We start from the raw sequence: 12,920 nt of genomic DNA on the forward strand, positions 1-12,920 counted from the left end.
TAAGGTAACTACAAAAAGTAACTGAAAAAGTAAATGCATGCACTAAAATAGTACGCATAAGGACAAGGTTTCATATGTTCAATTTCTAATCTCTGTACATGACAGCTGGACCCTTTCCAATGTGAAGGCTGTTTGCTAAGGAAAAACAAAAATAAAGCCCAACAACAACAAAGAAATTTACCAACCTAGAAATACTAAAAACAGAAGACCACCAGATGGTCTTTCAGTCTTGTCCTTAGAAGCCTAAGTTACCTCAGTGTTTGAGTAATTTCATTAACCTCCAAACACAGAGGTAAAACTAATACACCTCACCATTCTCCTCAGTGAGTTTTCTGGTCTAATACAACCTACTGGCTCTTCCATTTTTTTTCCCTAGTGATGCGAAAATACATATTTTTCCCCCTTTACCCCTAGTTCAACAGCATTTTGTGTAAAATCCAGCCAGAACAGTTCAGCAGCAGCTAATCCCCCTCCTCAACATGAGTCTGTGACCTCCTGTTCCAAATGCTGCCAGACAGCATCTCCAGCAGCTTACGGGCATGAATCTAATCGCCTTTCCACTACTACATAAGGGCTTAGGTCCCCTCTTAGTAATACTGCAGAAATCAATTTAATAGATACATAACATTCAATCCAAAGTCACATTTGTTCTCATTCTGGTCCACTGAACTATATGTATTTCAGCAAAATAAAAATAATTATTGACCACTGTCTCTTTTAAATGACTCAATCTTTTCATTACTCAGGGAGAAATATTAATGTGCAGAATACAAACAAAAATCAGGTAAATGCTGCCTCTTCCTCATTTCATATTTTCCTTTACATCTGAATTTTTATTTTACAGCTGGCCACACATCTTGCAAATGTCAAAATTAGTTGCAAAATTACTTTGATTACACTCGTGCCATCCCATTAAGTTTAAAATCACCCCACAGTAGTGGCAAACAAGGGATTTTATTGAATTTTTGTGTGAAATGTTGACCTTTCTTTACCAATATGCTGTTGTGGTGTGACAATATTTGGTTTTTGGTCAGCAGAAACATGACATGAAATTTTTAACATATGCAGGAATTGGAACTTAACTGCTTTAATATAAATAGCTTTGCTCTTCAAGAAATGAGACCACAAAATGTATGCAAATATTTAAATTGACAGCATATTGTCTTCTCAGAATATTATTAAATACTGCAATATCTATTTGTCCTACTACAGTTAATCACAATGACAAATATTCAGGAAAAAAATCCTGGTTTTAGACATATAAAACCCTCTGATAATTTTCAAAATGCTATGATAGCACTTATTCCTTGGAAGAGCACCAGCTTTTCGTAGTCTTGGAATATTAAAAAAAATTAATTTGAAGCTCCCCTCTATTAGGGAATCCATCAGAACACTAAAACTACATGAGGGTCCTTACAAAAAGCTAAATGCTTTATATTTTTATGGTCACACAACTTATGACAGTGTCAGCATGATCGGATAGCATATAATGCCTTACTTGGGCACCAAAAAACCCAAATAATTAAGGCGCTTAACATACAGTAGATTTTGCTTGTTTGCTTAAGAAAATCTGGAAGTGGATCACTGGGTCTTATATTGACAATAAATAAAACTCACAGCAAAACATTTAAAGTCTCTAAAGTAAGCATTTTTGTTTCTCAATAAAGCATGAACAAAAATGTATTATGCTGTAATGGAAAAGAAAAACATTAAATACCTTTATCTCAAGAAATAAATTCTCTTTAAATTACTATTATAAAGTTGAGTAGAAAAATTCAAAAAGTTGATACCAGCTTAGCTTTCAAAGGACTTCTTCCTCATTCAATAATGGGACACCAACCAAATTTCTAATGAAGTAACAGAGAAGAAAATCACCTGGCTCAAGGCCAGGTCAGTAATTTTCCTGATAATCTGTTTTACATTTGTGACTCCAGCTTGACTGTCTCTAATACACTTGTCTATAAACTATCTGCACAAGGAGAAAAATAAACCACACACAAAAATCAGCACTGAAAGCTCTGCATTAATCACTCACTTAAGAATTTTATCTTTCAAAACTGCAAAGGCATCTAAGATAGAATAAATGTATATAAGTAAAGACCTCATTGCAAATGAATTCCAAGTGGATGAAAAATAGCCAGATAGAGAGGAGCTGTGTGTGCCAGCAGCAGTGCTGCTGCAGACATCCCTTTGGATTTCACACCATCAGTGGCCATTACCAACATTAATAAAAGCCATCTGGCCTTACATGGCTTTATGTCTATATCTCACTGTTTGTTTCAATGCAGTTCTTTGTTCAGAGCAGCAATTTGGAAACTTTTTGAGACTAGAATTAAGGAAACAAATAGCAGGCAATTAATCATGGTAATAGTCCTTCCAAAGGTCACACTTTTACTTTGAGCAATGAGACCAATCTTCACTCCTTGAATTTAATTTCAGGGGGAAAAAAAATAATTTTATGGCCATAAATACTGGAAGGGAAAATCAACAAGAATGCAATCTTGTAACTCATGCCTTGACAAATAGCCACAGAGGTCTCAGATGCTTTGCTTTCAAACATTGTCCCAAGATCACATTCAGAAATAACCATCAAAACCTGACTGCCAAAAAAAATGAAACTGCATTAGTGTAAAAATTGCTCTGGACCAAGCAGCCCCACTGAACTGCAAGACACCTGTTCAGAGAAAGTTGTGAGAACGAAAGGATGTTTTCATTTCCCTCTACACTGACGGGGAATTCAAACAAATCCATCACAGGACATCTACTGAATAGGTTATCTGGATGCAGTGGTTTACGTTGTTGAAACTTGAGTGCAGAATCATGGGGTCTGGAGGAAATTGGGAGACAAGAAGCTTGGCTGTGCCATGGCAGCAACAGGCTTGAGACGAGAATGAGAGTCCTGAAGTCACATGTCTATTTGCAGGTCTGCTTTTTGCATTTAATACCACTGAAGAAGAAATAAACTTGGCAAACCACCACCACACAACACTTGGGCATGATCAGGCTTTATTCTTTTAATTAATTATTAAAGTAGCTGTAGCTGGTATGCTTAATGCCAGGCAGTTCTGCCTCTGGTTGAACTATACTCAAAGACACACCAAAATCAGACCCCACAAGAGGTTTCCATGTCTGGACTTCAAGGGGTTTAAACAGAAGCGAGACACTGCCCAAAAGGAACAGCTCAAGCCATGTGCACAAGACAGAAGTTCAGGCCTCTGTAAAATCATCAGGGCAAAGCAGAGTTTTTGGAACAGGTTTAGTTGAGGCATCAGAGAAGACGTGAGCTCCTAACATCCTTACAATATCTGTCTATACTTAACCATTTAAATACCTCTGCAAATGTGAAACACCAAAATCTAACTTTGTTGAAGAAGCTTAAGCTCTTCAACCTTATTTTAAAAGTGAATTCAGGCATTAAAATTTTTAAAAAAATATTTATCCGTGTTCAATTTTGACTAAATCATCCATCAAAGAGTGATTCCATATTAGCCCTTCTATTCTGTATATATACACAATATATGTGCTTTACAGGAAAAATGGAAGAGGTGAGTCATTCTGCTATGAAAAATATTTCCATTTCAATATTTTTGTCTGTCATGCATATTGAATAAGTTAAAAAGAAAAGTAAGATACCTAATGAGGAGTGAGATTAATTTCATTCTGACAGTCAAGAAATACAGTGGGGTTTTTATCATCTAACATGCACTCTGTTTTTCAATGCCAGATTTTATCTTTTAAAGTAATAATTAGCAGTAGTTTTAATATTTTCCCAATTATAAAGAATTATCATTTAACGGATAAAATTTCCATAAATGTGAGGGAGTACACTGTGTTAGCCTATTATGTTCTGTATTATTTAGTTACTTTATTAAACAGTAATAGCATTCACTTTCTTACAATCAAAATTTTAAAAGGTTCTTTAAGGGGAGAGGGAAGAAGCAGAGAAGATAAATTATGCAACTGAAAGGAGTGATGTTTTTCTCTTTGTCTCTTTAGTGCAAACTCCTCTCCACTGTGTTTCCCAGACACCATCTGTTTCCCAAACAACTCATCACCAAACATAAAAGAGAAGATACGAGTTCCTTACAGGAGCTAAACCTGCCAGTTTGCAGAGCAGTCTGAGCTTTTTCAAGCAGGAAATACATGACAGTACAGAGCTGTTAATTAATTAAAGATAGGCAATGGGTGTCACCTCAGATGGTGCAGTGCACTATTTTAGAGATTTTCAGTAGAATAATACATGGATTATTACTTTTTAATGTTGCTGCGCACAGTTTTAAAAAGCCCAAAGCACATTAGGGCATTTAACAGCAGGGTTTGATTCACTTAGATAAGGTTTTGGGGTTTTTAAAAATTATTTTTTAAAGCCTGCTTGTGAAGCTTGAGTATTAGGGCACACTTTCTCAGGCCCTCAGTCCATTAAAAATATCAGCGAAGTCTTGGAAAAACAGAATCTAGCAGAATTATTTACACTGGTTGCTCACCCACCCATGCCAGTTGCCTTTCTGCAGGATTTTGGGAGGAGGTAGAAAAACCCAAGATGTGTCCAGGTACATGACACCACCCTTCATCTCCAGAAAGGCTTATATTAGTTCCAAAATGCTATTTACTGCTACTTCTAGAAGTTCATACTGGAAGAGTAAGGTACTAATTTTTCACCTGGTTATGATATGGAGTTTAATAATGACACTGTGCTTACTTTAAAGAAAAAAATCATTTATATTTTTTCTTTTCCTTTTCTCCATAGTCTGTGGGAACAAGAAAAATTATTTGCTTAAATCTAATAAGTAGGAGTGGTAAAATGAGTTATCAGAAAAACATGTAAATTCTTTTGGCAAGTTATACACCTATTTATAAAACAGAGATATATAAGAATATATATTGGACAGAAACCATCAAGCTTTATAGATTCCTGTTATCATATCCACAAAGACAAAATAATTTCATACAGAATACATGTGTCATAATAAACATATTAAGAAATATCACTCTGAAATTGTTTATATTATGTATTCTGATCATATCTCTAACAGATTATATCTTTTTTAAACAACAAATCCTTACCAAGTCAGAGATATGATGTCTCTTCTGCCTTTCCCCACTTCTCCCTGTCCTTCAGCATCATTCCAAACTTTGCTCTCCTTTCTGTAGCCCCAGTAATTTATTTCAAACATGGAGCATTCTTTACTTCCCAGTGCCTTTCCAGGTAATTTTATAGCTATCAGCAGACTAAAAAGTGCTTCTGTTGTTCTCCTGGTATTTCTATTAAATTAAATCCATTAGCATGGTCACATATACACACTTCACATTTTCAACTCTTTCTGTTCATAACATGATTCTATTAAGATGTTATCCTTCATACTGCCCACATAGAATCTAAAAATCTGGATGGTCTTATTTTTCCTTAGTTTAGCTTTTAAACCATTACTTTTTTTTTCCATTTTATTACTGCCTTAATTTATTACAGGTTCTACATTCCTGACCTCAACATATTTAATTACATTATAGACAACCATCTCTGCTCCTGCTTAATATTCTGAACAGTTCACTGAGTTTTAAATGCACAAAATGGTCGTTGCCACACATTTCATTTCTGGCTTCAGCAGTTGTGATCTTGTGCTTTGTTACTAAAAATAGAGCTGCTTCCCACTACCTGAGCTGGAAAGCTAATTACAGAGCTGGTAAACAGTTCTCCTCCCCATTGAGCAAATGGCAGAATAAGGAGGCTGCTAATGCACCAGGGCTCCCATGGTCCTGTGGGTCTCTGAAATCTATCAAGTGTCATTTATTTAATCATTTGTGGCTGTTTGCATCATGGATAAATTACCATTTAAGTAAATAACTGTTTGACTGTTGTAGCAACAAATCAGGGAGAAAAAGAACAATCAGCTCATTTTAAGAAAATGTATTCTGGCCTAATTCTCTGCTTGCACAAATCAAAACAATTTCACTGAAGTAAATAGCATATTGCTGATTTTGACTAGGTAAGAGTCTAGTTATATTTTCTGCAGTAGAGGGGTTATTAGAGGACTGACTCTTTGCAGCAGCTTAAAGACTTTTTTCATAGTTATTTCTGTCACATACAGGCAAGAACAAACAACTGCCACTGTAAGAAAGCACTTTCTTCCCCTAAAAGTACTCTCAGCCCAGTCTGCAGCACAACAGTACATTGGCTGGAAAAAATTCCCTGCTGAGAGATCTTAAGGTAGAAGTGCCCATGGGGTTTAGATGCTCCTCTGAATTTGGCAATGAAACACTGGCTTCCCTGTTCCATTGGACTGATCCTTATCATGTAGCCTAATAACAAGCTTTGTTGGCAACAAGAGTTCAGCCATCACTCAGTCAATAAAACTCCACTCATTTGCAGCCATTACTGAGGGAACAAAATGTAGACAACACTTAAGCAACTGTCAGAATAACTGTGATTCAGCTGCAGACCCAAAGCAAAACTAAGATTTTGTTTAAGATGCAGTATATTTGTTCATTCAAAATCACTTCTGGGGCCAAGATAGCATATAGCTTCTGGAATTACATGTTGTATCTGAATGCACAGTATAGGAATAAAAGAACTAGGTAGAGAACCACTAGAAAGATTGATTTTAAAAAGCATTTCTATTTCTCCTTCCTAACTCCCAAAGAAAGAGACAAGTAAATAAAACCTCCAAGACAGTACTGAACACATTAGAAGAATTTGGTGGACAAAAAGAGTATGAAGTGAGCATAAGCTATTTGCTCATCATCATGGTTCTGTCATGTAAAAGGTATACACTATATACTGTGCATCCAGGGACAGAACTGCTATCTGGCCATAAATACCTTATTTACACAGTACATTGGGAGATGAAACTATGAGCTCCCTGTTCTGCCTGTCCAATCTTCATGAAAAGGAAAGTCAGGATGCTCTCAGCCACGCAAACCACCTCCTGTTGTGAAGGAGAAGTACATTGCCACTTTCTAGCAAAAGTAAGTGGGAAAAAGAAGGCAAGACAGAAAATGTGGACAGAGGTGGAAATGTGTAGTACAAGGAAGAATAATGTGCAAGCAGGAGCCAAAAGAGAAACAAAGAAAGGCATGAGGAAGTCAAACTAAGGAAAATCATTCATATTTCAAGCTCTGGATATTCTAAAGAGCAGAAACAGAGGGAATCTTCTAAAAAAACAGTGATGGAAAAACAGAAACAGAGTACCAGCCTTTTCATCTTAACCAGAAGAAACCAAGGTAACATGTCTGCACACCACAAGGCAGTCCCACACCATCACAACTAAGCCAACACTGAGGACAAGTCATGCACCAGGACTTGAGTAGCTGTCATATGAGCAAGGTTTCACCAGAACAGACACATCTTGTTTCCATGGTACTCTGTGTATGCATACCAGAAAGCCCCTAGAGAAAGTTGCAACCATTTTTCACAATTAAATCCATATAATTGTGTGTCTGTATTCCCAGAGTTGGATAATGATGGAGTATATGTGTTTGATGGTATTCAGTGCATAAACAATGTTACAAATCAATTGAACTCCAGTTTTCAATCCCTGATCAATCTTCTTCCTGCATTTTCAGACATTTCTTTTTGACCTAAATGACCACAAATACATTAGACAACATATTCATGTGTTGGATAAAATGTGCTTATTATATTAGGAAAAAGACCTCTCTAATGATAGTATATTCCAGAAAATAATACACAAAGAAAGGCATGTGCAAACATCATAAGCAATATTTTCCCTGCTATATGCTATTTCTTCCCACATTTATTCTCACCTTAAGACAAAGATATGATATCCTTTAACCCTGGCAGTCATTTGTCATTTATTCATTCAGATTTCAAAGACAGAACACCAACTGCCACAGTCCTCATGTGCTGCACAGACCAACTTAAACATTTCAACCACTCACAAGTATTTTTAGTTAGTCTACTTCTGTTGAATTAAACTTGCCAGATTTATAGGGCAAATAAGATGTACCTCCACCTTTCCATTAAGCTAGTATAAGGTTACTAATCCCTTTGTAAAAAAAAAAAATTGGAGAAAGATAAAAACATGCAATGTGAGGAAACTGTTGAAAATAAGTTGTGTAATTCTTTTTTTAAATATGATTAGCTGTCTCAGGCAATCACAAAAAAAGCACTTTCAAAGTTACAGTTTTTAGTGAATGAAGTTCCTTTCTAAGCCTTGTATTGTTCTTGCCAAAAAATTACATCTTTCACCACACAGATATCACTCAAACTTCAACCTTCCTAATGAATGCATCAGCATATGCAAAGACTCCAGAGCCAGAATGAGATTAATAGAATGAATTTATCATGTATTAACAGGAGGGAAGGGCAATAATTAAACACTAACACACTTCTTCATTCAAGAGTTTTTTAGATCAGAGGTACTGGTTAAAGAAGCACACATTAGGAGACAACACTGAAGTATAAGAAAAAGCTTATAACAGACAAAATACAGTAGTTTGCTGTGTCATAGTAGCCCCAGTTTCAAAGGAGTTTATAACCACATCTGCTTATGTCTTAAAGCCCTAGCAACCACCTCTACAAGACCTCCTTAATACGCCAAAAATTCATCAGTGCTGACAAGTGACAAAGTTTCATACAACACAAATACTTAATTTTAAAAGACTTCAGATAATGAAAGGTTCAATAAAATTTCTTAAAAATTCAATAGCTAAAAATCAGCTATTTATGTTTCCATAGCACAGGGAACCTGTAGGTAGGAATACAAGGCAAATATAGACTCCATCACCTTACCTCAGCTATGTGTGGCATTGGGTTAAATCCACAGAGATTGCACACAACTTTCTTGCACTCAGTGCAGGTGTTAAAGTTGGGGGGATCCTTAGAACCAATATTTAGTGCAGTTTTACAAAGGGGACAAGACATTTCAGGTTGGCTAGCTTTCTCTGGTTTCGACAGCCCATCGGGTTTCTTAGCTTCAGCAGCTTGAGGCTTGCTATCTTTAGCCAAACCAGGTTTCTTTTCTAAATCAGATCCTTTCGTTAAAGCACTATCCACTTTGGATGGCTCTGATTTTTCAGGAGGCTTGGCTTCTTTCTTTACAGGAGCAGCTTTTGGAGGAGGCTGAGCCTGAGCAGCCTCTTTGGGGGCTGCTTGAGGGGCTGCAGGCTGTGGTGGAGGCTGGGGCTGCTTCGCTGCAGGAGCAGGTGGAGGGGGGCCCGATGGCTGAGACCCTGTCTGACCCGCTGTGGAAATCAAATTTGAGGCCTGGCTGAAGAAAGAAGCTCCAAATCCAAAGAGTTTCCCAGTAACTGTTTCTTGTGGTGTTGTAGGCTGGGGCTTAGGGGTATCAGTGATGCCTCCCAGGTTAAGGCTGAAGCGCCTTGATTGCTCTGGGGTTTTCTGAGGTGGCTGGGGCTGAGGTGCTGGCTGTGCTGGACCTGGCTTGGCTCCTGTCCCTGCCTGTGGGCCCTTGGGAGCTGGTTTTGTATCAGGCTTTGGGGCTGCTTTTGTTGGTAACTTTTTAGGATCATCTTTTGTTTGCGTTGGCTCAACAGGCCTTTGAGCTTTAGCATCTGGTCTAGCCCCAGGCTGAGCTGCAAGCTTGGGATCTGACTTCTGTCTGGACACTTGTGGAACAGGTTTGGAATCTGGTTTATCCCCAGCTGGATGTGTGTCCTGGGATGGCTTTGCAAGCTCAGGCTTTGGGGAGTCTGCCACTTTCTGTTGAGTTGGTGGTCTGGGGCCTGCCAAATCCTGCTTCTGCTCTGGTGCTACAGAGGTAGATACAGTGTCTGCTGTGGGCTTCTGTACACTGGGTTGTTTTTGCTTATCTTCAGCCTGTGTTGGCTTGACTTGATCAGATTTTGGGGTGGCATCTGTCTGCTGGGAAATCTCAGTGGGTTCTGCACGGGGTTGTTTTGATTTTACAGGAGGAGACCCAGGCAAGGGTGTTTGCTTTTTTTGTGGAGGAGGTTTTTTCGAATCTGCTGACTGTGAGGGATCAGGTTTTGGAGTTACATCTTTCTTTTGAACAGGCTGTGGCTGGGGAGATGGTTTAGCTGTTGAAGGTGGAATGGGTGTCTTCTGTTTGGGTGCAAGTGGCTGTGGCCCAGGACCATGACCTGGCCCTAGGTCACCTCCTAACGTTCTTTGCATCTGGCAGTTTAAACAGAGCCATTCGCTGATCTGGGGAAAAAAAAAGGCAATTATAATTAAGATAAGACAAAGTTAATAAAAAAACATAATAATAAGTTATTCTACTATAGGACTTGCTCCAATATTTTAAAATTCTGTGTAAAAAGGGAGAAATACCACTAATAATGTTTTGCAATTAACATGCACAGCTGATTATTTTCATTCTTCTCCACATCACTGTGAGTCAAGCTATCACTGAGCCCATGATTCTAATGGCTTCACATTCAGTTTACACACAGATGAATACTGGAGGATAAAAACCCATCAGAATGAAAAAAATGCATTGGAATTTCATGGGACCCAGTGATTCATTTACAGCAATGATTTGCCAGAATAATGACAAATACTGCTAAAATAGTTTAACACATCAAGTCTGCTGACAGAAAACAATAATCAGAATTATTAAAACACAGTAAATGCATAATTATCTTTAAGCATACATCTATCAAGCTCTTAATGCAGCTTATACTTTTGGTAATGGTTTAAATTACAGAGCACAGGTATTGGCAGCACATATGTATCCAATGAATTAGCCACAGAGATGTTTAAATGGTGTAACACAGACTTGTGAATTACCACCAATTTCAGGGGGTAAGTGTTCATCTAAAATCAGTGATGAGCTTTGCCTGAGTCTTGATGGTATTTAAGAGCCATAATAAAGTTCCCCAACTCCTTGGATAGTAGAAGTTTCTAGGGTAATTACTCTATACAACAGGGCCCTCTTGTCATACAGAGAAGAAGGAGTAATGCAAATAATGTATGTTTCTCATCAACTATAGTACCTCACAATTTTAAAACATTTTTATCATTCCCAAGCAGTGTTATATGAGAGGGAAACCATATTTCTGATAAGCCCAGCTTCCCCATCTGAGAAAGGATCAAATTGCCTAAAACATGTGGTCACGTGCTACTTTCCACACTTTCCATCACTAGCAGAAACATTATAGGCAGCAAAAATGCCATTCAATATGGTAGAGAGTCTCGTGGGCCTCCACCTGCAAACAGATATGTAACCAGGTCACCTTTAGCTCTTCTCCTATTCTTTAGTCCTTGTGTGAAACTCAGAGTGCCAGCTACAGCACCACTGCAACAGAGGGAACGGCAAGTAGGAGAACACACAACATAAGTCTCTTTTCCCTTAAGGGTGAAGATTCCTGGATGCTGTTTCTCACTCAGGACTTGATGGTCTTAGAGATCTTTTACAACATAAATGATTCTGTGATGCTATGAAATCTCTACTATTCACCATGGAACAAATCTAGAGGCACCACATGCAAAGAAAGATTTTGTCTGTGTAATATCAGAGCTCACTGGAAGAAAGGAGTTCTGATATCATGGACTGAGGCAGTGAATTCATTACTTTGGTGTACCTTGCCAGCCTTGTGTTTTTGCAGCAGCAAAAATTAAGAGTTGGATGCAGCTGCCTAAAACACAGTTATTTGAATTATTCTGATAAACATGATATAAACACACACTCTGGAATATAAGTTCACTATTACTAGCAGCTTCACAAAGCAATGACATATTTTGGCCTCAGCTGTAAAGTTCCATTCATAATAAGGTTGCACTTATCTTCCATTTTCAGTGCAATTTTTTTAGACTGTTTAAACAATTCTCTGTTCTACTGGCAAACCATATAACAAATGATTGTTAAAAAGTGAAAACAACTGAAAAAAACCTGAAACACATGTTTAAACTCTGCTTTGAGTTATGAAAGGAATTAAGTTCAGACCTGTACAGAGGACTTGAGCAAGGATTACATTTAGCTTAACTCCCATTTTGTTTGCTTAATGATCGCTTCCCTTACCTGATTTTAGATATTAGTAACATAATTTAATTAGATACATACTAATACCATTTCTGGATTAATCCTTAAGGGTTTTCTAGGGCTTAAGTGTAATCAAAGACCAGGCTGCCACAGTTGTCTGGCTTTGGCAAAGTAACTAAGATTTCTTATATTAGGGAGGTTTGCTCTGCTCTACAGTGGAGAAAGACATGATCCTGTGAGGAGTTTTTTAATGGACTTAAGCAAGGAATGGCTTTTCCTCCTATTCAAAGGATTCCTACAGATATTTGGAAAAGTTGCTTTCCATAGGGATTCACTGCTTCTGCTTCTTTTTACACCGTGGCAATAACAGGTGCCTCCCTGTCCTCATTCAGCCTCCAGGAAATCTAAATTTAAGTCACTATGATACCTTCAAAGCCTCAAATGAAGAAGCTGCAGAGTTGGTTGGGCTATGCAATGAGTCATTTTAATAATTATTACATTTAAGGTTTCCAGAAAGAAATTGTACTTATAAGCATTTAGGTTTGTCTTCAATCTGCAGCTTGTCCATTCTGTTTCTGTTATCTACTTGGAGTCCAAACAACCATTACTTTTATGCTACAGATTTCAAAACAACCTTGTGCAGAAGACAAAAGCTTAACCCTCAACCACTAATTTTTTCCTTGTTATTATTAAAAAAATTATACATATACACACATGTGCATTCTTGGTATGAAACTGAAACCTCCAAAACCAAAACCGAATTTGCAACTCCTACAGCTGAACTTAAAAATGAAAAATATACAAAGTTTCACTTCACTGTATTATTTTTTACATCTTTCTGGTTTAAACATAAAATTCCTCCCATGCACTTTAGTGGGAGGAATTAAGTGCCAAAACGCTCAAGTCATTATAGGTTACACACATCTTCAAACAAATACAAAACTGCACAAACTATAGTCCTGTGATTGGAACAGCAGGAGTTCAAAATGAAATGTGCTA

At 37.5% G+C, this 12,920-nt stretch overlaps 1 protein-coding gene across 1 annotated transcript in view; it reads right to left on the bottom strand.

Moving 5' to 3' along the window:
- Window positions 1-12,920, bottom strand: part of PCLO (piccolo presynaptic cytomatrix protein) — a 320,339-nt gene that overhangs the window by 290,964 nt on the left and 16,455 nt on the right. The window contains exon 3 of the mRNA XM_058805751.1: window positions 8,750-10,144. Within this exon, the coding sequence (XP_058661734.1) occupies window positions 8,750-10,144 (1,395 nt within the window). The remainder of the gene's footprint in view (window positions 1-8,749; window positions 10,145-12,920) is intronic.

Source organism: Ammospiza caudacuta, chromosome 5 (assembly GCF_027887145.1).
Source record: "Ammospiza caudacuta isolate bAmmCau1 chromosome 5, bAmmCau1.pri, whole genome shotgun sequence".
Classification (NCBI taxonomy): domain Eukaryota; kingdom Metazoa; phylum Chordata; class Aves; order Passeriformes; family Passerellidae; genus Ammospiza; species Ammospiza caudacuta.